General features: G+C 52.2%; 1 protein-coding gene across 1 annotated transcript in view; it reads right to left on the bottom strand.

The window, feature by feature from the left end:
• The window catches only part of LOC133343665 (myosin heavy chain, non-muscle-like), a 42532-nt gene extending 19319 nt beyond the window's left edge, over positions 1–23213 (bottom strand). The window contains exons 1-6 of the mRNA XM_061553393.1: positions 23017–23213; positions 20610–20756; positions 18879–18952; positions 18266–18788; positions 17864–17952; positions 16325–16454 (exon numbers count right to left, since the gene is read on the bottom strand). Of these exons, the coding sequence (XP_061409377.1) occupies positions 16325–16454; positions 17864–17952; positions 18266–18788; positions 18879–18952; positions 20610–20684 (891 nt within the window). The 5' untranslated portion in view covers positions 20685–20756; positions 23017–23213. The remainder of the gene's footprint in view (positions 1–16324; positions 16455–17863; positions 17953–18265; positions 18789–18878; positions 18953–20609; positions 20757–23016) is intronic.
• Positions 23214–25361: the final 2148 nt, after the last annotated feature.

Raw genomic sequence — 25361 nt, 5'->3', positions numbered from 1 at the left:
ATACAGGTGTGGATCTGTGCGTGTGCACGCCCGAGTGCGCGTGCCATCCCATACAGGTGTGGATCTGTGCGTGTGCACGCCCGAGCGCGTGTGCCATCCCATACAGGTGTGGATTTGTGCGTGTGCACACCCGAGCGCGTGTGCCATCCCATACAGGTGTGGATCTGTGCGTGTGCACACCCGAGCGTGTGTGCCATCCCATACAGGTGTGGATCTGTGCGTGTGCACACCCGAGCGCGTGTGCCATCCCATCCAGGTGTGGATCTGTGCGTGTGCACACCCGAGCGTGTGTGCCATCCCATACAGGTGTGGATCTGTGCGTGTGCACACCCGAGCGCGTGTGCCATCCCACACAGGTGTGGATCTGTGCGTGTGCACACCCGAGCGTGTGTGCCATCCCATACAGGTGTGGATCTGTGCGTGTGCACACCCGAGCGCGTGTGCCATCCCATACAGGTGTGGATCTGTGCGTGTGCACACCCGAGCGTGTGTGCCATCCCATACAGGTGTGGATCTGTGCGTGTGCACACCCGAGCGCGTGTGCCATCCCATCCAGGTGTGGATCTGTGCGTGTGCACACCCGAGCGTGTGTGCCATCCCATCCAGGTGTGGATCTGTGCGTGTGCACACCCGAGCGTGTGTGCCATCCCATCCAGGTGTGGATCTGTGCGTGTGCACGCCCAAGTGTGTGTGCCATCCCATACAGGTGTGGATCTGTGCGTGTGCACACCCGAGCGTGTGTGCCATCCCATACAGGTGTGGATCTGTGCGTGTGCACACCCGAGTGTGCGTGCCATCCCATACAGGTGTGGATCTGTGCGTGTGCACACCCGAGCGTGTGTGCCATCCCATCCAGGTGTGGATCTGTGCGTGTGCACGCCCGAGTGTTGTTGTATACTAACCCTTCCTCCAAAATTGAGATTAATAATATTTGATGATTTTTATATATTATCTTTTTACTTGTTTTTAAACACACCAAAGCGCAGCAAACTGCAAAACACCAGGTGTTGTTAAGTGATGAACTGGAGGAGGGCTAGGATGGCAGAATTTGCAACCTTGCTTCAAGGAAAGATAAGGCCTGATGAACGGGCACATGTCACCCGTGCAGGCGGCAGAGACAGTGGGAGTGTCAGCCAGACATAGTTAAGGCAAAAAGCCCAACCATCCTGCATGGTTTTAAAGTAACGTCAAAATTCGAAATTCAACAACAGAGTAGGCTAAAGTATCGATCCTCGCGCTCGCTCAAATTGGAGACCAGGCTGCGAGCTACATCAATGAACCATTGCCCATTTGCTAATCCAATACTGAATGTTAATATTACTGAAGTCAAAACGAATTCTATGACCTCAGCACATGGGCAAATAATAGGGCAGTGTCGACTCAAAGGCAATGGAAGAAAACAGAGGCGCCTTTGTCTAAATCACAACCACAGAAAGCCAGGAATCATCACTGATTGTGTGTTTAGGGATTCCGAGCTAGTTGGAACACGTGCACACAGGGGGGGAGGTAGAAGTACGCCTTGTCCTCCTGCAGCTGAGGGAGCAAAGATAAACCCAAGAAGGCCAAGAAATTAAATTAAGTGGGTCAGCTCAAGGCTGTGTGCACAGGGGAGGGAGCTGATTTAAACAACCCTGCACGTCTGAACGTGAGGGGGCCCTGGACCTGAAATTAAGAATAACACTCCCAGAGCAGAAGGTGATGGCCACGGTGAGACGAGAATAAGAGGGTTGTATATCTCTCAAGGATGCAGACCCAGCTGAACAACAAGGCTGCGGGGGTCACCAGAAGTTCGCGTTCGCCTAGTTAAGACAAAAAGCTCAATTATTCTGTATTGCTATTAAAGTAACGTTAAAGTCGGAATTTAACAACAGGGTAGGCTAAAGTTTGATATTCACACCCACTCCAATTAAACCAGGTCACAAGTACGCCTACTGAACCATCACCATCATTAAGTCAATATGAAATGTTATTTCCATACTTTAATGCTTTCTATACAACTCGACCCGAAGCATATGCATGAAAAGACAAAAGTAAAACTTATGAAAAGCCAGGATAACGGGATGAATCACCACCAGGTCGAATATAAATACATAATAAAAAAACGATGTTAAACCCAGGGTCGGAGAGAAAGGGAGATCCCGGCCGTCTTTGTATCTCCGCAGCGCGGGATAGGAGTGTGTATACGCTCGGGGAAACACCTCCACTTGAGTCAAGCACCACGATGGGAAACGACAGACCTTAGGTTACATACAGAATCATAACTGTGAAATAGTAAGGGACAAATGTTAACTTAAAACTTCTTAACCATTTCTTTGTGCGCCGGGTCGGAGAGAGTGTTGCCCCTCCCTCCAGGTGGTGCAACACGAACAAAGACGCCTATGAGACGATTTGTAACGTCTGTGTTTTGGGTTCATGAAGAAGGCCAGACAAGAGATAATATTGCACCCAGACAGAGAGACGACCTCGAGGCAATTTGTAACATCTGATTGTTTGCTCGTGGGTTTTATGGAGGGAGTGTGACAACGGAATACCGTGAGTGATGCACACAAGGACATACGGACGTACGGACACACACATGGACACACCTGCCTACGGACAGATCCTGACACAGCAAAAATCGAAAAGAAGCCCCGCCTTGTGGGCGGGATCCAGGGGGATTTTTCGGCATAAAGGAAAGGATCCTGAGCATTGGAAATTAGTGCGACCAGCGGGTCGGCTCACGTGGGGGGTGCGACCAGCGGGTCGACTCAGGAGCGAGCTGCGACCAGCGGGTCGGCTCGACTCATCTTCAGCTCGTCTGGGACTCAGCCGAGTTCGATCGGCTTGCCAAAGCCGGCTCTCGGGGCTCGACTCAAGCGGCTCCCCATCTCCTCTGCAGGCGGGCAAGACCCGCTTGACAGCTCAACTCGGCCTGCGTGGGTCAACCTCTGCCGAGTCGGAGGTCTCTGCTGCCGCCGGAGTGGCGAGGGTCGCGGTTTTGGCGACGAGGCTCCGTGCACACGACGACCCCACCACTGCACGCTGCGAGCGAGTTGTGGGCGCCACCTACCGACCGGGTTCCGAACTGCGACAGCGTATCAACGGGCATCCGAACCAGTTCCCCACGGTGACAGGGGAGCGACTGATACGTATGACGCGCACCGCCCCCTCACCACACGACCACCAGGCGTCTGTTTGACATAAAGAATCGACTCCGAACACTGACTATTCAAGACAACTCTTACCACTCAAACACACTCGAACCCATAAGCCATCCGTGGCTGGGAAGGCATCACAACGAGACCGAGTGATGGCCATCCGTCGTTTATAAAAGTATTCGTAATTTTTATCTTTAATATTTAGTGGGCTGTACTCTTAATCGCATAAATTCCCAACAGATCCATCAATACGAACTGATTTTTGGCACCTCCTTCCGCCGAGCCACGCTCACGTGGGGAGTGGTGGCCCACCGGATCCTTATCAGGTGATCTGGTCCCCAATTAGTAAACTTGGTATAAGATAACGATCTTCGGAAAAGGAGCACCGTCGCAGGCCCTTACTCCGAGCCGTTCTGTTGTCAGATAACCTGCCGATGTATCTGTTGAGATTGATGCCTTTAAGAATAATAACTGTTTTTGATTGTGTTTTTTTTATCGCCGTATAATCTTTCAAGTATCTTTCAGTCATAATCGCCGCACGTACTCGCATCCTCTACAGAATATTCAACTGTCCCGTGACCCAAGGTGCTAACAACGTGATAAGGGTTGCGTATGATCAATAAGGAGTGCGGTACTGCGTGAACAAAATTGAGTATAATCATTCATTAACGTTAAGGTTTTCTTAGCATAGTATTTGCATATTTTAACGACTCTCTCTCTCACTAACAACCATCGCGTTATGCGGGATCCATGTGCCGTTGTCAAAGTGAAATCAGACAATCGTTGATGATACTGTATTGATGCCGTGTTGACGTTCCGGGATTGAGAGTTCGCATACTATATCATAGTTAAGGTTGAATTAGTAATAAATTGATCAATACAGAAGTGGTTGTGTGATTCTTTCCTGAAATCTATGCATAAGATCTGCTTCTGCGTTGAGATCTGAACTTGGTGACCTTAATAAACACACTAACACATACTCAGTAAATGTTAAAGCGATAACGGGGTGAACCGGGGACCTAAAATATAACCACGAATACACACTCTGGGAATGTTAAAGCGAGAATGAGACGAACCTAGACAACGATGCCGAGTTAATCTAAGTTAATCTTGCATACTTACACCACACCTGCATAACTGCATACGATTAATTGCCTTATTCCGATCGATAACCCACCCTCATCACCGAGGCGGGGTCTGGTTATCATAACGACTTGCATTATCATAATTACACCCACTCGCATAATTAATACGATTACCTCTCGAATTGGCATAATTAAAATGTGCGTAATTACATAAATTAACATATTTCCGGATAATTACACATTTGGCCAAATTTCATTTAATTATTATTATTTTCACTGAATATTCATAACCCACATATACAACATAATAATTTCACCCACGCACGCATACAACATAACAAATTTTGATAACCAACATATACAACATAATGTGGGCGTCGTCCGGGATTTCTCGCAGACAGTTTATGCATGAATTCAGGAACGAATCACTGTTGTGTTAATCAAAGTGTTGTGAACTAACGTTGCCTTGTGATTGTAAACGGGGGTATACAAACAAAACGCGCTCTGAAGGGAAATACCAGAGTAGCAGAGTATAACAAAGACAGCTGGGCTGAGATTATTTGCTCGAGTTGAACTGACGCATCCTGTGATACAATTGTTTATATGTGCTCTGAAGGGGAATTCTAGAGTAACTCACGACGCACATGAGATGTTAGAATTAAGATACACTCTTAAGTCTATTAACCACACTACATAATAGAGATGGCACAGGATCCACAACATTCTGAGTTTGACACACCAACGCATAACACTGATACAGAGTGGACCTCTGAGGAGGAGATGGAATCTATGGAAAAACAATATCGGGAATTTGTGTTAAAACGTACTGGACGGACTGCTAGCCAGCAGACGGAGCAGAGAGATATATGGGAGGGGAGCCATACAGAAGATGTTAAGGCCCATAGAAGGAAACTACTTAAGGACGTGATGAAATGTGGCAAAGCCAAACGTGACGTAAAAATTGCAGAAATAGCGAGGGTAGACTCGTATCTCCTCGCACAGACAGACAGAGAAAGATTATGGAGTGAGGAAAAATTTGAAAGGGAGAGACAAGAGAAACTGTCCTTAATGGTGCAGGTAGAGCGTCTGCACGCCCTCGTGAGAGAGAAAGAATCCGCACTAAATGCACCAGTGAAACACCCAGACGTTGATACACAGAACACATACGGGAGTAACAATTTACCACACTCCGAGCCACGTGGACGTAGCCCAGGGCCAGATCTCACAATGAGTATGGCTACTATGCAAAGCAATTTTGATAAAGTAACACCCTCGCAAATCGAGGAGAGAGAAGAGGAAATAATAATACAAACGGGAAAACATGAGGCCGACCACCCCAACGTTAGAGAGAGACAAATAATTAACCCTAAGTCATCAGGATACACTGTAATGATAGAGCGGAAAAGGGCGGAGCTGGTGCAAGACGGGAAACATGACATAAACAGCACACCAGGCAGACGCACGCTACGCAAGTATGACCGACATGATGCAGATGACAAAGACAGCTCACCAGAGAAACGCACCTCGCACAAACACGACCAACACGACACGGGTAACAGGAGCTCACCAGAGAGACGCACATCACACAAGCATGAGCCATGGGATAAGCAGAAATCACCGAGCCAAGTTGACCCACGTAACAGGTGCAAAAGGCACTACAAAAGTTATGTTAAGCAGAGCCACCGTGATGGTGACGGCTCATCTGACACTGACTCCTCTGACGATGACCAACACGACATGGGTAACAGAGAGAGCTCACCAGAGGGACGCATGACATGTAAAAATCACCCACGCAAAACCACCCGCACCACAGATGACAGAGACAGGAATCCCGATAACCATGAAGCACGAGACAAACATAAATACAACACCTCACCTAGCAGGCACCACACACGTAGTAGGCAGCATGAAGGTCAAGGACAAAAACACTCACCACATAGACACTGCTCAAGGAGATCACGCACACCAACCCACAAGCACGAATCACAAGACCCACATAAAGAAAACAAGAGACACAAGCAACGGTACAGATACGAATCCTCGGACAGAGGGAGATCACGACACCGACACGGGACACATGACAACAGTGATAGTGGAGACAAGGGTAGCTCAAGGGAGCACTCCTCAGGAACCGACACCACTGATGACGAACAACACACTTTTAACAGTAAGACACTAAAACTAATGGACAAAGCACTCGTGAGAATTCCCTATTTCGATCCACATAACAAGAACAGGGAGATACACACTCACATAGCTACAGTAGAACAGGAGGCTAAGATCCGGGGTCTGGGTAAATCAGCAGAAAAGGCATGTTTATTATCAAGGAGCCTACATGAACCCGCCAGACCATGGGTAGCCTCCCTGCCAAATAGGGTGAAGAGTGACTTTAAACAATTGAGCCGAGCAGTAGTTAAGAGATTTGGGGAATACTCCACACTATCCGAAGGATTGAACGCGGCAAAGTTGATGACCCAGCGTGTAGACGAAGACCCACGAGATTATCTCCTACGCCTTAAGAAAGCATATTACGCAGGGGACGTGGACAATGCCCAGGGAGATAAGACAGTCTTAAAAGTGATGTTCTTCCAATCATTGAGACCTGAAATAGTGAGAATAGTAGGAATGATGTTGGACCCCGAGACTGCCTCCCTACGCCAGATTGAAAGCAAGGCCCACACGGCCTGGGTGAACGGACGGAAAACCACTGGCATAGCCAAAACCCACATCGTCACCAGAGATAAAGAATGCCTCGATCTGGAGGGAAGCGAATCTCCAAGGAATAATATTAGCGCCACACGGGGTGGACATGAATTCCCCCAGGAGAGGGCGCCTAACCCAATAGAATCAACACCCGTCCACAACACGCTGAATAACGTTCCACGTGGGGGGAGGAACGAGGCCAGAGGAACCTGGCACCCACAACCGCCACCACCATGGAATGCAGAAGAGGGCGGAGGCTGGAATTATGGAGGAGGAAGAGCGAGTGACGGGCCATACCTACCCCGCGGAGGCCGACGCCCACCAAACCAGTTACCATATCGTCCCCCACTGCCGCCTCCACTAACAATAGAGCATAGACCACCGTTAGCTAACAGGAATCGATATGCTCACCACATTAGGATGGAAAAAGAGCTCCTAGGGAGTATGAAGACTCCCATGCAAGTAGCGAAGGGAAGAATACCAACTATACCCACACAGGAGGAGGACACACCCAGCGCAAAGGTAGCCCAAGTGAACGTAGGGAAGACAAGAAGCCTCGAAGCAATCACCGAAGTGGTACCAGAGGGAAAAGGGTACCATCTGGGGGAATTGATTCCCGTAGGACCAGTCGGACGAGTCCACGTGGAAGTAATACTGCAAGACACCCTGACCAGCCAGGGCCTTTGTGATACTGGAGCAGAAATATCCATGATATCCAGAGAATTATTTGACGAACTCCAGACTGCCCTCCAGAGGAAGAATGAAACACTACAAATGATGCCAAGTAAACTTACCTACTCAGGATGTGAAGGGACCCACATGCGACCATTGGGCAAAGTTATGACGAAGTTGACGTTCAACAAAATCAACATGAACCATCCCCTATATGTCGTACGGAGCCCCGGAAAAGAGCTGATCATTGGGATAGAACTACTGAATCGCCTGAAACCCATTATGAACCTTGAATCCCGACAAATTTGGGCACAGTCAATGCCGGAGCAACAAAGGGACTCAGAAGATGAAGACGTTATGAGAGACTCCACGGGAATCCAAGTGATAACACAAGAGCTCGACGACCTATCAACGACAATCAGGAACGAAGACGAGCTCCCAGCAGGAATTCGAATCACTCAGCTAATGACTAACAGACTGAGAGAAGACCGAAAGGAAGCCGACTTAGAGTCAGTATCACCAAATGACCGTCCCCTCATGGAGTATATACCGCCCCCTGGAGGCCAAACCGACGAACTGCAAACTGATGAAGGAGAACACAAGGGCAAGAGCGTATTACCCTCGGATGAAGCCAAGGCAACTCAACCGATAGTAACGCAAAAGGAACTTTCAACCGAGCCGCCCGAAACCACGAAGGCCTTGGACCCAGACCCAGGACAAGGAGTCTCCATAATAGAAGAACAAATCGAACAACAAATTGAAGCAGCAGACGCCCTCGAGAACGACACTCAACGAAATGAGCTTCGTCAACTGCTCCACAAATACCACTTCCTGTTCTCAGAAGACCCCTATGATTGCGGCAAAACCGACCTACACGTGGTATCTATTCCCACACTGGAAGGAGCGCCAGCGGTATATGTGAAACAATACAAGGTTCCACTGGCTGCCTACGAATCAATCCGAGAAACCTTGGAGAACCTACTCAAGAAGAATATAATTCGAGAATGCAACTCAACCTACAACTCACCGATTTGGCCTGTATTGAAACCCACAGGCAAGTGGCGACTCACCATCGACTATAGGCAACTCAACAAAACGGTTCCCCTATCTCGATGGCCAATGGCAGAAATCGACCAGAATCTCAACCAAATAAAAGGCGCAAAAATTCTCACCACCATGGATCTATCAAATGGCTTCTGGACCATGCCCGTGAAAGAAGCGGATCAATACAAGTTGGCATTTACATTCAATGGAATACAGTATACTTGGAACCGATGTCCATTTGGATACTCAAATTCACCTGCGGACTTTAACATATTCCTACACAAGGCAATGGACGACGCAAAAGAGCGAGGTACCATCGTCTATGTCGACGATATACTGGTCAAGGACTCCTCATGGGAAGAACACCTCGAGAGCCTCCAGCATACCCTCGAGCAGTTAAAGGAAGCAGGCGCAAAGATTTCAATACAAAAAGGACAGTGGGCACGCAAAAGGGTGGACTACCTCGGGCTCCAGGTCGGCACTGAGGGAATGTTACCCCAAACCAAAAGACTTGAAGCCCTCCTCGCACTCAAATCGCCCACCACAGTCACGACCCTTCGGAGCTTCTTAGGGATTTGCAACTACCTTCGACAGTTCGTGGACGACTACGCAGGAATCGTTCGACCCTTAGTCAAACTACTGCAAAAAGACGAACCATGGGAGTGGGGACAGGAACAGGAAGCCGCAGAAAAAGAATTAAAACGACAGATCACAGAGGCATCCTGCCTAGCATACCCAGAGAAAGGGAAAGAATACTACCTGGAGACCGCATACTCAGATCATAGTATCAGCTCGGTACTGTACCAGAGACAGGAAGCAGAGAAACGAGTTATTGCCTATGCCAGCAAAGCCCTCCGGGGAGTGGAGATGAAGTTCTCCGAGTGTGAGAAGGCGATATTTGGAAACATCTGGGCCATACAACATTTTCGGAACTTGTTGAACGGAGAGAAGATCATCCTGGAAACGAATCATGAATCCTTGGCATACCTCAACAGTAAGAAGATTCGAGAGGGCCGCGTAACCAGCAGCCGAATAGCCAGCTGGGCACTGACACTCCAAGGCCTACCAATCACAGTGAAATACGCAAAAAACAAGAAAAGTCCAATGGCCCAAGGTCTTGCCGATTTACATGATTGTACCCTTGACAGCATAGAAGCAGAGGACGGAAAGATACCTCCGGAGGACAACAGGTACCTGCCCTTCAGGAAGGAGACATGTGCCGACCTACCAGTGGTATACATCGATGGATGCTCCAAGATGAAGGAGAACAAGCTTCACGCTGGGTCAGGAGTCATTTGGGAAACTGGCCCACTCACAGGGATTCAAGAGGGATTTCAGCTGGGACCAAAGTCAAACCAGTATGCAGAGTTGGTCGGGGTACACATCGCTGTCCAAATGGCATCCGATAACCAAATACGGACCATGGTGGTGTGCACTGATTCCAACTACGTACAGCACAGCTTCCTGCACCACCTACCCATATGGAAAAAAAACGAGATGAAGAACCATAGGAATAAACCAATTCGCCATCGAGAACTATTCGAGGCCATAGATAAGATGGTTCAGAACAAGGATATGAAGATATTTTGGAAGAAAGTCAAAGGGCACTCCAAGATACCTGGTCAAGAGAAAACTGGGAACGACCAAGCAGATGCCATAGCAAAAGTGGGAAGCCTGGAAGGCACCCCGTGGAAGCTAGAAGACCAAACCGACAGAAACGGACAACAAGAGTCGACGAACCAAGACATCGCCGTGATAAGACTGGTCACAAGAAGTGGGAAGAACCCGGCAGAAGCTGGAACCAGAGCCCAATTGAACAGTGCCCAGCCTTCCGAAGACCTGATCAGAATGCAACAAGAGGACGAAACACTAAAGACACTCGCCGATCATATCCAAGATCCAGCAGGAAAACCAATCACTACTGACAACTTGAATGACAACAAAGAGCTCGAGATCATGCATAGCCAAATCAAAAGGTTCTCAATGCGAAAAGGGCTACTGGTATATACAAACGAAAAAGACGGTCGACCTAGATGGGTAGTCCCCTCTCAATATCGAGAAATAATGTTACAACACGCCCACAATGAACCGTGCAGCGGCCACCGATGCGAGGTGAATACGGGACAGATGCTGCGACAGGTGGCCTACTGGCCAAAAATGGGGGAAGACATACACAAACATGTGTCCAACTTGTTGAACAGTAAAGAATTCCATATGGTGAAATTATCCCTCAGCGAATCAGAGATTAACATAACAGATCTTACTTGGGCGACCGAAGAGGCTGGATATCAGCGAAATCAACAGATGGGGATGGGAATCACAGGGGCAACAGGGATGATCATACTAGTCCTGGCTATTCTAACCTTAACATACCATGTGGCCAAAATGAATGCCGAACTTAAAAGACTAATCGCAGGCACAAGCCACCTACCATTCAAGCCCAGGAACAGGGATAGAGCCAAGGCCTGATGATGCCACCCAAGAATAACCGTAGAAACTATCTTTTTAACGATAGCTCCTATAACACGTAGTCAATAGAATAATTTTTCCCTCCCTTATCGTTTTACCTTCCTTTAGAATTTTTTCCTTTTTTTCTCTCTCTTGTCACATATAACCATGTTAAGTTGTGACACGTACGCGCGCGTTGTAAGGAATAGCAGCAAAACTTGAGGACAATCGATGGTTCATGATGGAAGAAGGGTATACATATTTTTTTAAAAATGACCCGTGGCCATTTGACCACTGGTCATTTTTAAAAGGGCGGAATGTTGTATACTAACCCTTCCTCCAAAATTGAGATTAATAATATTTGATGATTTTTATATATTATCTTTTTACTTGTTTTTTTAAACACACCAAAGCGCAGCAAACTGCAAAACACCAGGTGTTGTTAAGTGATGAACTGGAGGAGGGCTAGGATGGCAGAATTTGCAACCTTGCTTCAAGGAAAGATAAGGCCTGATGAACGGGCACATGTCACCCGTGCAGGCGGCAGAGACAGTGGGAGTGTCAGCCAGACATAGTTAAGGCAAAAAGCCCAACCATCCTGCATGGTTTTAAAGTAACGTCAAAATTCGAAATTCAACAACAGAGTAGGCTAAAGTATCGATCCTCGCGCTCGCTCAAATTGGAGACCAGGCTGCGAGCTACATCAATGAACCATTGCCCATTTGCTAATCCAATACTGAATGTTAATATTACTGAAGTCAAAACGAATTCTATGACCTCAGCACATGGGCAAATAATAGGGCAGTGTCGACTCAAAGGCAATGGAAGAAAACAGAGGCGCCTTTGTCTAAATCACAACCACAGAAAGCCAGGAATCATCACTGATTGTGTGTTTAGGGATTCCGAGCTAGTTGGAACACGTGCACACAGGGGGGGAGGTAGAAGTACGCCTTGTCCTCCTGCAGCTGAGGGAGCAAAGATAAACCCAAGAAGGCCAAGAAATTAAATTAAGTGGGTCAGCTCAAGGCTGTGTGCACAGGGGAGGGAGCTGATTTAAACAACCCTGCACGTCTGAACGTGAGGGGGCCCTGGACCTGAAATTAAGAATAACACTCCCAGAGCAGAAGGTGATGGCCACGGTGAGACGAGAATAAGAGGGTTGTATATCTCTCAAGGATGCAGACCCAGCTGAACAACAAGGCTGCGGGGGTCACCAGAAGTTCGCGTTCGCCTAGTTAAGACAAAAAGCTCAATTATTCTGTATTGCTATTAAAGTAACGTTAAAGTCGGAATTTAACAACAGGGTAGGCTAAAGTTTGATATTCACACCCACTCCAATTAAACCAGGTCACAAGTACGCCTACTGAACCATCACCATCATTAAGTCAATATGAAATGTTATTTCCATACTTTAATGCTTTCTATACAACTCGACCCGAAGCATATGCATGAAAAGACAAAAGTAAAACTTATGAAAAGCCAGGATAACGGGATGAATCACCACCAGGTCGAATATAAATACATAATAAAAAAACGATGTTAAACCCAGGGTCGGAGAGAAAGGGAGATCCCGGCCGTCTTTGTATCTCCGCAGCGCGGGATAGGAGTGTGTATACGCTCGGGGAAACACCTCCACTTGAGTCAAGCACCACGATGGGAAACGACAGACCTTAGGTTACATACAGAATCATAACTGTGAAATAGTAAGGGACAAATGTTAACTTAAAACTTCTTAACCATTTCTTTGTGCGCCGGGTCGGAGAGAGTGTTGCCCCTCCCTCCAGGTGGTGCAACACGAACAAAGACGCCTATGAGACGATTTGTAACGTCTGTGTTTTGGGTTCATGAAGAAGGCCAGACAAGAGATAATATTGCACCCAGACAGAGAGACGACCTCGAGGCAATTTGTAACATCTGATTGTTTGCTCGTGGGTTTTATGGAGGGAGTGTGACAACGGAATACCGTGAGTGATGCACACAAGGACATACGGACGTACGGACACACACATGGACACACCTGCCTACGGACAGATCCTGACACAGCAAAAATCGAAAAGAAGCCCCGCCTTGTGGGCGGGATCCAGGGGGATTTTTCGGCATAAAGGAAAGGATCCTGAGCATTGGAAATTAGTGCGACCAGCGGGTCGGCTCACGTGGGGGGTGCGACCAGCGGGTCGACTCAGGAGCGAGCTGCGACCAGCGGGTCGGCTCGACTCATCTTCAGCTCGTCTGGGACTCAGCCGAGTTCGATCGGCTTGCCAAAGCCGGCTCTCGGGGCTCGACTCAAGCGGCTCCCCATCTCCTCTGCAGGCGGGTAAGACCCGCTTGACAGCTCAACTCGGCCTGCGTGGGTCAACCTCTGCCGAGTCGGAGGTCTCTGCTGCCGCCGGAGTGGCGAGGGTCGCGGTTTTGGCGACGAGGCTCCGTGCACACGACGACCCCACCACTGCACGCTGCGAGCGAGTTGTGGGCGCCACCTACCGACCGGGTTCCGAACTGCGACAGCGTATCAACGGGCATCCGAACCAGTTCCCCACGGTGACAGGGGAGCGACTGATACGTATGACGCGCACCGCCCCCTCACCACACGACCACCAGGCGTCTGTTTGACATAAAGAATCGACTCCGAACACTGACTATTCAAGACAACTCTTACCACTCAAACACACTCGAACCCATAAGCCATCCGTGGCTGGGAAGGCATCACAACGAGACCGAGTGATGGCCATCCGTCGTTTATAAAAGTATTCGTAATTTTTATCTTTAATATTTAGTGGGCTGTACTCTTAATCGCATAAATTCCCAACAGATCCATCAATACGAACTGATTTTTGGCACCTCCTTCCGCCGAGCCACGCTCACGTGGGGAGTGGTGGCCCACCGGATCCTTATCAGGTGATCTGGTCCCCAATTAGTAAACTTGGTATAAGATAACGATCTTCGGAAAAGGAGCACCGTCGCAGGCCCTTACTCCGAGCCGTTCTGTTGTCAGATAACCTGCCGATGTATCTGTTGAGATTGGATGCCTTTAAGAATAATAACTGTTTTTGATTGTGTTTTTTTATCGCCGTATAATCTTTCAAGTATCTTTCAGTCATAATCGCCGCACGTACTCGCATCCTCTACAGAATATTCAACTGTCCCGTGACCCAAGGTGCTAACAACGTGATAAGGGTTGCGTATGATCAATAAGGAGTGCGGTACTGCGTGAACAAAATTGAGTATAATCATTCATTAACGTTAAGGTTTTCTTAGCATAGTATTTGCATATTTTAACGACTCTCTCTCTCACTAACAACCATCGCGTTATGCGGGATCCATGTGCCGTTGTCAAAGTGAAATCAGACAATCGTTGATGATACTGTATTGATGCCGTGTTGACGTTCCGGGATTGAGAGTTCGCATACTATATCATAGTTAAGGTTGAATTAGTAATAAATTGATCAATACAGAAGTGGTTGTGTGATTCTTTCCTGAAATCTATGCATAAGATCTGCTTCTGCGTTGAGATCTGAACTTGGTGACCTTAATAAACACACTAACACATACTCAGTAAATGTTAAAGCGATAACGGGGTGAACCGGGGACCTAAAATATAACCACGAATACACACTCTGGGAATGTTAAAGCGAGAATGAGACGAACCTAGACAACGATGCCGAGTTAATCTAAGTTAATCTTGCATACTTACACCACACCTGCATAACTGCATACGATTAATTGCCTTATTCCGATCGATAACCCACCCTCATCACCGAGGCGGGGTCTGGTTATCATAACGACTTGCATTATCATAATTACACCCACTCGCATAATTAATACGATTACCTCTCGAATTGGCATAATTAAAATGTGCGTAATTACATAAATTAACATATTTCCGGATAATTACACATTTGGCCAAATTTCATTTAATTATTATTATTTTCACTGAATATTCATAACCCACATATACAACATAATAATTTCACCCACGCACGCATACAACATAACAAATTTTGATAACCAACATATACAACAGTGTGCGTGCCATCCCATACAGGTGTGGATCTGTGCGTGTGCACGCCCGAGCGCGTGTGCCATCCCATACAGGTGTGGATCTGTGCGTGTGCACACCCGAGCGCGTGTGCCATCCCATCCAGGTGTGGATCTGTGCGTGTGCACGCCCGAGTGTGCGTGCCATCCCATACAGGTGTGGATCTGTGCGTGTGCACGCCCGAGTGTGTGTGCCATCCCATACAGGTGTGGATCTGTGCGTGTGCACACCCGAGCGCGTGTGCCATCCCATACAGGTGTGGATCTGTGCGTGTGCACACCCGAGCGCGTGTGCCATCCCATACAGGTGTGAATCTGTGCGTGTGCACCCGAGCGTGTGTGCCATCCCATCCAGGTGTGGATCTGTGCGTGTGCACACCCGAGTGTGCGTGCCATCCCATACAGGTGTGGATCTGTGCGTGTGCACACCCGAGTGTGCGTGCCATCCCATACAGGTGTGGATCTGTGCGCGTGCACACCCGAGCACGTGTGCCATCCCATACAGGTGTGGATCTGTGCGTGTGCACACCCGAGCGTGTGTGCCATCCCATACAGGTGTGGATCTGCGCGTGTGCACACCCGAGCGTGTGTGCCATCCCATACAGGTGTGGATCTGTGCGTGTGCACACCCGAGCGCGTGTGCCATCCCATACAGGTGTGGATCTGTGCGTGTGCACACCCGAGCGCGTGTGCCATCCCATACAGGTGTGGATCTGTGCGTGTGCACACCCGAGCGCGTGTGCCATCCCATACAGGTGTGGATCTGTGCGTGTGCACACCCGAGCGTGTGTGCCATCCCATACAGGTGTGGATCTGTGCATGTGCACACCCGAGCGCGTGTGCCATCCCATACAGGTGTGGATCTGCGCGTGTGCACACCCGAGCGCGTGTGCCATCCCATACAGGTGTGGATCTGCGCGTGTGCACACCCGAGCGTGTGTGCCATCCCATACAGGTGTGGATCTGTGCGTGTGCACACCCGAGCGCGTGTGCCATCCCATCCAGGTGTGGATCTGTGCGTGTGCACACCCGAGCGCGTGTGCCATCCCATACAGGTGTGGATCTGTGCGTGTGCACACCCGAGCGCGTGTGCCATCCCATACAGGTGTGGATCTGTGCGTGTGCACACCCGAGCGCGTGTGCCATCCCATACAGGTGTGGATCTGCGCGTGTGCACACCCGAGCGCGTGTCCCCCGTACCGTGCGGGCCCGCGCCAGCGCCTGCGCGTCGAGACGCACCCTCTCCAGCGAGCGCCGCCGCCTCGTCTCCGTGGCAACCTCGTCCAACGACGACCGCGCGTCCGATATCTGCTCCTCCAGGCGCCGCACCCTGGGGTTGTCGGCGAGCGCCTATTAACTTCACTTTCTTCCTTCAAGCGTTTGCCACGCGCTGCTGCGGGCATCTTCATGAGACCGGGAGTGAGATTCCTCACTTCGGTTGCTGACGATGCCCAGAGGAGTGCGTGGCGAAAGCTCGAGTGAGGGGTTGTTAGTTTGTATTTGTTTTAGCACAAACTCGATTCGAAGCTTTCGTGACTGCAGGAATTACTTTTTGGTTCTTTCGGTAAAGTCGCGTAGAGAGAAAATTAAATAAATAATAGAATACGATGTTCCGATTGCAACACAAGTAACCATCATCAGGTATGAGTTACTGAGAAAGCAAACCTATTAAACTTAGAAATGTAATGCAATGCAACACAGAGAGTCGGCTAACACGACAGTTAACACTTTACCTGGTTCATTACGTTCTTCCAAAGATTGCTAAATTTTAGAGAGAAAAAACACAAACACGGAGATACATAGAGAGATACACAAGATGATAGAGACACACACAGAGAGAGAGACACACACAGAGAGACACACGCAAAGACACACAGAGAGAGACACACACAGAGACACACAGAGAAACAACGACTCTGTGACGGGCATTATATGGTGGGGGGGGAGGCAGAGAAATTAGCATGTCAATGAGAGCGGCCGGAGGAGAGAAATTGGAACTTGACAAACGATATAGTAATTCCTGCAGTCACGAAAGCTTCAAAACAAGTTGGAACTACCTCTACGGGGAAGATTTCCACACAACTCACACTTAACTTCAAATTTAGCAATCTTTGGAAGAACGTAATCAACCATGTAAAGTGTTAACTGTCGTGTTAACCGGCTCTCTGTGATGCATTGCATTACACTTCTAAGTTTACTAGATTTGTTATCTCATTAACTCATACCTGATGACGGTTGCTTGTGTTGCAATCGAAACGTCGTATTCTAATATTTATTTATTTTCTTTCTACGTGACTTTACTGAAAAAACCAAAGAGTTGTTTTCGCACAGTTTGCTGAGCGCAGACCAAAATATCCAAAACACAAAGCGACCAGCAACAAACAGCACTGCCAAAGGTTTGATCGATGAGAGTGTAATGCGTTTCTTGAATTGAGCAAGGATATTCTTGTAAGAGCTTGGAGGGAGAGAGACGATGATGGGAGAGGGGATTCCAGCAGTGGAGCAGTGCGAGGGAGGAAGCAGAAAGAGAAGTGAGGTGACCTGCGGTGTGGTGGGTGGGTGGGTGGGTGCGTTAGTGAGTCGGTGAGAATGTTGTAATTTGCCGTGTTGTGGTTGAACGCCGTGGCTTGTAGACCGAGTCCTCAACGCAGGCGGAGGAATCAACCATCGAAATTCACGGGAAGCGTCACCGCGGTAGTAGCAGTGGGCAAGAAGGGGGGCGACCCGCGCGGGTCTCACCTCTCCTGTAGGCCTCGCTGGTGCGTGCCGGCGCCCGCGCCCAACTGCTTGCGCTCCCTCTCCAGCGCCGCGATGCTGCTCTCCAGGTACTGCAAGCGCATACGCGGGGACGGAAGGCCACTTGTGCCGTCACGCTCACAGCCACAACCACGCGCGGCGGCGGCGGCGTCGCCCAGCGCTCGGCCAGCACCGGGCTATAAAGCGGCAGGAAACTGACTGAATGAGGGGGGGGGAGGGCGCCGATTCATTTGTTGCTCAGAGCCCATGCCAACCACACGACGCGACTGCTCCTACCACCCCTGGCGTGTGCCCGCTGGCACCCACGTGACCCTGGTGAGTGTCTCAGTGGTGAGCGTCACAGTGGTGAGCGTCTCAGTGGTGAGTGTCATGGGCTCGCCGTACCTTCTGCCGCACGGTGAGCTCCTCCACGGTGGCGCGGCTGTCCGTGAGCTCGGCCTGCCGCCGCTGCAGGCGGCTCGCCTGCTCGGCGAGGGCCCCGCAAGCCTCCCGTAGGCTGTCCGCCAGCAGGCCCCGCCGCCGCTCGCTCTGGGTCAGCGACCCCCGCAGGGCCCACACCTCCAAGGCGGATCCGCCCTCCTCCGCGACGGGGCCCGACTCCGCGGCGGGGAGCGTCGGCGGGGTCGAGGGATACCCCCCCACGGAGCTCCGCGCCACCTTGAGCGGGGGGGTCTCGCTCAGCCCCGAAGGGGGGCCGGGCCTCGCGGGCGAGGGGCCGTCGCGGAGGCCCGTGGAGGAGGCGGGCCCCGACACGAAGGTCCTCGCGGGCGAGGTGCGGCGGAGCCTCACGGGCGAGGTGTCGTACGGAGCGGAGTCGGAGAGCCCCGGTGCGGAGGTGGGTCCCGTCGCGGAGGCGGGGCCCGTCGTGAAGGGGGCCCCCAGCGCGGTGTCGCCGGGGCGGCTGCGCCTGCGGGCGGGGTGCCTTCACTTCGCCATCGCATTCCAAGCCGAGTGTGGTTCTGCGCGTCGCGTGCGCGGTGAGGCGTGCGGCCGTTACCTGCCCATGCCGACGTCATAGTCGCAGTGCGTCGTGGGAGTGGAGCCGAAGGGCCGCCGTGGCTCCAGTCCGATCTGGCGGAGGATGAACGGCGCCCCTTTAAAACCGCGCCACTGACAGTCCTATTGTTATCACTGTTGATCTCATGATTGCTGACTGTGTGCAGTTTGTTCATTCTGCCCCTGTTCCGCATAGGTTTCTTCCGTGTTCTCCGGTTTCTTCCCATAGCTAAAAACATACCACGTGCCAACATTGAGCCAACGTTGGCCCAACAGGCTAACAATGACTTTCCTGGGTAAAAAATAATCATCATTATGGCAACTTGTCCCCGAGAACCTGGGATAATTCAGAGGTGGGGTACCCAGCTGCGTGCGATTCCTCCAAAAAGTTAATTTCCAATCCCCAATTAAGAGTGTGCAATTCGATTTACTGTTGCTTTCTAATTTCTATATGTATATATATTTTTAAACCCATAACAAGCTACATCAAAAATCTTTGACTGAACGGAATCGTCCGACTAAACCACAAGCCAACTTTGATTCGCACGACAACATCCGATTCTGGAGCGGTGGCTGCGCAGTCTTGCCCCAGGCTGGCGCCGTCTGCGAGCGCCGTGGACACGTGACCGGCGCCCACGGCAGCGTTACTCTGCACGCCGTTGCATTCGTGAGCTCCGCGTTGGCCAGTTTCAACTGCAACTTACGTGATTTCTTTTTGACGGGTCGCCCAAAAATACCGCGTTATACTCCCAACATGCCAAAGGCGGGCCGCGCAATTTCAAGTACGCAGCGATACTACATTGTTATTGCTCCAGTAGTCCAGTTATCCTTGTCTAAGTGTAAATCTACTTTTTATTTATTTCAACAGTTTTTCGCTGGTACGACGAGGGTGTCCCGGTACGCCGAGGCTGTCCGGATCACCAGGCTTTGCCCCATCTATGGAGGTTTGCCGCAGTGATGGATTCGTGCTGGATCAAGACGAATCGTGCCGGACCAAGATTATTTTGTGGTGGAGCCCTGGGTTAAGGCACTGTGCTACTAACCCACAAACCTGATTTCGATTCCTGCGGTTAACAACAGTGGCGATTGATATATCCAGACCCATTCCCTTAACCAACCAAGCATGGTGAAGTATGGTCAAACAACCCCCCGTGGCCTGCACGGTGCTGGGAATCCCTCATCCAGCAGTGGATCGACATAAGGACTGCTGTTTGTGTTAACTCCAGTTTCAATTGTCGGTCTCATGAGCCACCCACCGCGTGACCTGGTAGCAGGAGTGGATTGACAAAGGGCTGCACATTCCTATAAAAATGTATTTGTACTATGATTTGTATTTATCATAAATACATAAGATGACAATACGCCTCGGTCAAATATCCCTCTCTCCACATGTACAAAATATCAAGTATTGTTTACACATCGCATCAGCCACACGGCCTTCGGTGTGGGAGTGCATCATTGCATCATCTCAGCGGCAATGGTTCAGCGCAAGCAAAACCCCGGACCGGCTTCGACGCTGAGTGTCTCATCAGCAGTCAGGCTTTGCTTCAAACAAATGCTGGTGGACTGCCAACATGTTTATAGGCAAGGCCCATCGCTGTTAGATATTGGCACTGATTCAAAACTATAAATTACATAACACAGAACAATCATTCGGGCTGTTGTGGAGAATTTAACAAAATAAGTAAGCAGTCTGCTTCTGCACTCAATCAAGAAACCCATGCGTTTTCACCTGAGTGCCCAGGGCATGCCCGGGCGAGCCCAAGTCGCACAAACGCAGGGGGGATCTCCGGCGGAGCGAGTCCATTGTTCGGTGCTTGGGCGCTGCCTCTGCTCTCCTTGGTCCTCGTTCGCCGCGGCTCCTGCGGTGTGGTCCAGTCTGAGAGAGAGGGGGGGGGGTCCGTTGCCTTGTCTTGGGTCGTGGCGAGGGGGGGGGGCGGTGCAAGCGGTTGAGGGCACGTGGTGGGGGCGAGCCCCCCCCAAACAGACTCGAGTGGTACAGCCCACCGCTGGGTGCCAGATTTGGGGTCAGGACCTGTACACATTTTGCTCAGATGTATTTTGGTCGTCAGCTAAGACAAGGGGACCACACTGCGCGTCTTCTGGGAATGCTGATGCACAATGCTCAAAGGCAGTGTGCCTGCGTGGTGTTTGAAGCGTGTGTATTTTTTCCAGCCTGCATCATTACCACAATCCATGGGCAGATACTGTCGCCCGTAGGTATGCACTGCACATTCCAGCCTGCACGGCAGTATTATTCTGTTGTCATGGGTGGGAGGGGGGTTCTCGTCATTTGCAGACGCGATTACCGGTGGCATTGGCCAAGCTCATGGGCCCCAGAGAGTGGAAGTGAAGACCTTCAACATTCACGGTTCCCGGCGACAGAATTTGCTGACTACTGCGCTGACTGAGTCCCCGTGATGCTGAAACAGGTCCTGAGTTGTCCATGACCGTATCGTCAGTCATCACTGCTGCTGCTATCAACCAGTCACAATTGCTCGAACGTAATTTGATGGTCACCTCATATAACAGGACCACAATGTCCCTTCTTGTTTCTGTGCATGTGCACTCCGGCCGTTCTACTTTTCACACAGTTGGTGTCTTGTTTGAAACCTTGATACGAGTTGGTGTACAAACGTGGCCAGGGACTCAAGCACCCTCGTTAAAACCTGGGGACGAGTCGCTGCATCGGAGCTGCGAGTCAATCGCGACATTTGACCCAATAATCAATCTCTGGACTCAAGTCCAGGATCAGAAACCAGAAGCAGCAAAGTCATGGACTCGAACCTTGGACCAACCCCGCGACCAACTCATGGGACTGGGTCAAGTCTGAGATTCCTCTTTCGTTCCTTGCACCACAGTCTTCCCTCACGCGTAAACCGGTTTAGGGTTTTTTTCGGTTTTGATTTGTTTTAAACTCGGAGCGTCTTGGCAACCGGCACGGCGTGGGGAGGAGACGAGGGCAGGGGAGGCTGTGATCACAATGTGTGTCTGTGTATGTGTCTGTGTGTCTGTCTGTGTGTCTGTGTGTGTGTCTGTCTGTGTGTCTGTGTATGTGTCTGTGTGTCTGTGTATGTGTCTGTCTGTGTGTGTGTCTGTCTGTGTGTCTGTGTGTGTGTCTGTGTATGTGTCTGTCTGTGTCTGTCTGTGTGTCTGTCTGTGTGTGTCTGTCTGTGTGTGTCTGTCTGTCTGTCTGTGTGTATGTCTGTGTGTGTCTGTCTGTGTGTCTGTGTGTGTGTGTGTCTGTCGGTTAGCGCGCTGCGATACAAACCTGGCGACCCGGGTTCGATTCCCGCTCACGGCAAACACCCAGTGACGATTACCTGAACCTCCCCTAGGTCGACTCAGCCTCAAATGAGTACCTGGTGCGATGTGTAAACATCATCACTAGGGAGACAAAGGCGGCCGGGCGTGGTTCTGGCCACCCACCCCCTCGTGTGCCATTCCGGCCTTCACAGGTGCTCGCTAACAGCACTTGCCCCATGAGTCCGTTAAGGCTACACGGGGGATCTTTGTATGCAGTGTGGGACTGTGTGCGCTGTGTGGACATGCAGGAGCCGGTGGGGGGGGGGGCGCAGTGGTCCTCGCAAAGTTCGATTCCCGCTCACGGCCAACCGCGTTAATCAGCGGCGTGCATCGATCAGCTGGCGCGGCGTGTAGACGTTCGCACAGCGAGACGGACGCGGCCGAGGCGCGGTGCTTCCGCACACTTCGCGCGCCCTTTCCGACCGTAACAACACTTGCCCGAACAACCCACGTCGCCTTACACGGGGGGGGGGGGGGGGGGGGGTCTTGTGTGTGCGTGTGGCATGTTGACGCTCTGTAGTCCACACTCAAGTTTAGCCTGAACCCCGACTATAATCCTGAGTTTTACTCTAAACCCCGAGTCCAACTCTCACCCCGAGTCCAACTCTGTCACCTCCGCCTCGGGGGAGAAACTTTAAACTCAACCCCTGACCCCTGGCAGATAGATCCCCTGTGCACAACAAACCCTGGCTCCGACTTTACATCAAAGCCCCATCCCCTCTAACCCCCACGGGCCGCCACGTCCTGCAGCCCAGAGGAGAGGGGAGAGGAGCGAAGGGACGGTGTGGGGGGGGGGTCACAAGAGTTAAAGACGAGAAGGGGGGGGGGGTCACCTGCTGTGGAGCTCTCCCTGAGTGCCCCCCGGGGAGAGGCGAGGGGAGACGGGGGGCCCGAGACTGGCGGGCGGCGGGAGTGATGAGAGCGGAGAGAGGAGCAGCAGCAGCAGCAGGGGGGGAGGGATGAGAGCCGCTCCCGCTCCGGCTCCCGCGATTATCGATTCATCACCGGACGGAGCCCCAACCGCCGCGCTACCCCCACCCCCCCAACCCCCCCCAACCCCCCAACCCCCCCCAACCCCCCCTATAACTCCTCCTCCTGACCCCTCCCCCTGACCCCTCCCCCCCAACACCCCTCCCCCTATAACTCCTCCCCCTGACTTCTCCCCCCCAACCCCTAACTCCCCCCAACCCCCCCCAACCCCCCAACTCCCCCTATAACTCCTCCTCCCCCTGACCCCTCCCCCCCAACACCCCTCCCCCCCAACCCCCCTCCCCCCCAACTCCCCAACCCCCCAACTCCCCAACCCCCCCCACCCCCCCCAACACCCCCCAATACCCCCTATAACTCCTCCTCCTGACCCCTCCCCCCCAACCCCCCCCACCCCTCCCTCTCCCCCCTAACCCCCCCTATAACCCCGCCCCCCTAACCCCCCCAACCCTTCCCCCAACTCCTCCCTCCCCTGACCCCTCCCCCCTAACCCCCCCCACTAACCCTTACCAATCCCCCCAACCCCCCCCTTACCCCACCCCCCCCACACACAAAGACCCCCGAGTAGCCTCGACGGACTGTCGGGGCAAGTGCTGTGAGCGAGTAGCTAGCTACGAAAGGCCGGCACGGTGGCACACGAGGGGGCGGGTGGCCAGGACCACTCCCCCAACCGCCTTTGTCTCCCCAGTGGCGATGTTTGCCGCACACCGCTACACCAGGTACTCATTTCGAGGCCGAGTCGACCTAGGAGAGGCACAGGACCGGCTCGGATAATCGCCACCGGTGTTGGCCGTGAGCGGGAATCTAAATCGGGTCACGGGGCTCGGAGCGCAGCGTGGCGCTAACCACTACACGAACCCCCCACTACCCCCCCCCCCACTAACCCCCCCCCCCACTAACCCCCTCCCACTAACCCGCCCCACTAACCCCCCCCCCACCACTACCCCCCCCCACTAACCCCCCCCCCCCACTAACCCCCTCCCACTAACCCCCCCCACTAACCCCCCCCCCCACCACTACCCCCCCCCCCACTAACCCCCCCTCCCTCCTCCCTCCCCCCACTTTCTCCCGCCCCCTCCCCAATCCCCCCACGACCCGCGGTTCCGTTTCCGGTCGCCCTCCCCCCCGAGGCTGCTGCGCGTGTCCGCGCTTCGCGTGAGACGCGTCGGGGGGGCTCGACTCGGGGGGGCTCGTCTCGGGGGGGCTCGACTCGGGGGGGGCTCGACTCGGGGGGGGCTCGTCTCGGGGGGGCTCGTCTCGGGGGGGCTCGACTCGGGGGGGCTCGACTCGGGGGGGGCTCGACTCGGGGGGGCTCGTCTCGGGGGGGCTCGACTCGGCACCGCCTGGGGGGGGGCCCTGTCAGCGGCGAGCCTTCGACACTTCGCCTGTTGCCTCGAAGTGCACCTGGCCTGGCACAGGCGCCGTGGTTCACATCGCCGTCACTTCGTGGCGAGCGGCGGCCTGTCGGTATTGGGCTTGCTGCTGGGAGGGTGGTGCCCATTTCCATTCTCCCATGTTAAGGCCGCGCACAGACACACAACAACAACAAGCGCCATTCGCCACTGAGTGGCGGTGACGTCACCACAACGCTTGTGCCAGACTAGGTGCACCTTGAGGTCACGTGAAGTGTCGAACGCCCGCTGGCAGGAGGTCACGGGGCAGACCCAGATTCCACAGGTCGACTGACTGAGATGACCGAGATGACTGGCTGATGCACCACCTGTAGCCCCCTACTGTGCCAACTTGCTGTGCTTTAGCCACCCGGCGCTCCGCTCGTTGTTGTGAGCGTCGCTCCTCCGCCCTTCGCAGTTGCTGGAGGGCGACTGCCTCCAACTGCCCAGTAGCGTCCTTCACGAGCCTCCTCCGCAGAGGCCGATCTTGACACCGCTGGTACCAGTCATCGGCAAGTCCACTCAGCTCCACGTCCTCCTGTACCACATCACTCCATCTCTTCTCTAGCCCGTGCCGCGCCCGTTTAGCCCCCTCGATCCGGCCGAACAAAAGCTGTTTAGGCATGCGGTGGTGGGCTGGGCCATGCGGTGGCTGGGGCATGCGGTGGTGGGCTGGGCCATGCGGTGGTTGGGGCATGTGGTGGTGGGCTGGGCCATGCGGTGGTGGGCTGGGCCATGCGGTGGTGGGCTGGGCCATGCGGTGGCTGGGGCATGTGGTGGTGGGCTGGGCCATGCGGTGG

This window comes from Lethenteron reissneri, chromosome 18 (assembly GCF_015708825.2).
Source record: "Lethenteron reissneri isolate LAM-NWPU_2019-01 chromosome 18, ASM1570882v1, whole genome shotgun sequence".
Lineage (NCBI taxonomy): Eukaryota > Metazoa > Chordata > Hyperoartia > Petromyzontiformes > Petromyzontidae > Lethenteron > Lethenteron reissneri.
The sequence above is the reverse complement of the archived record's forward strand: the minus strand, read 5'-3'. Positions and strand labels throughout refer to the sequence as shown.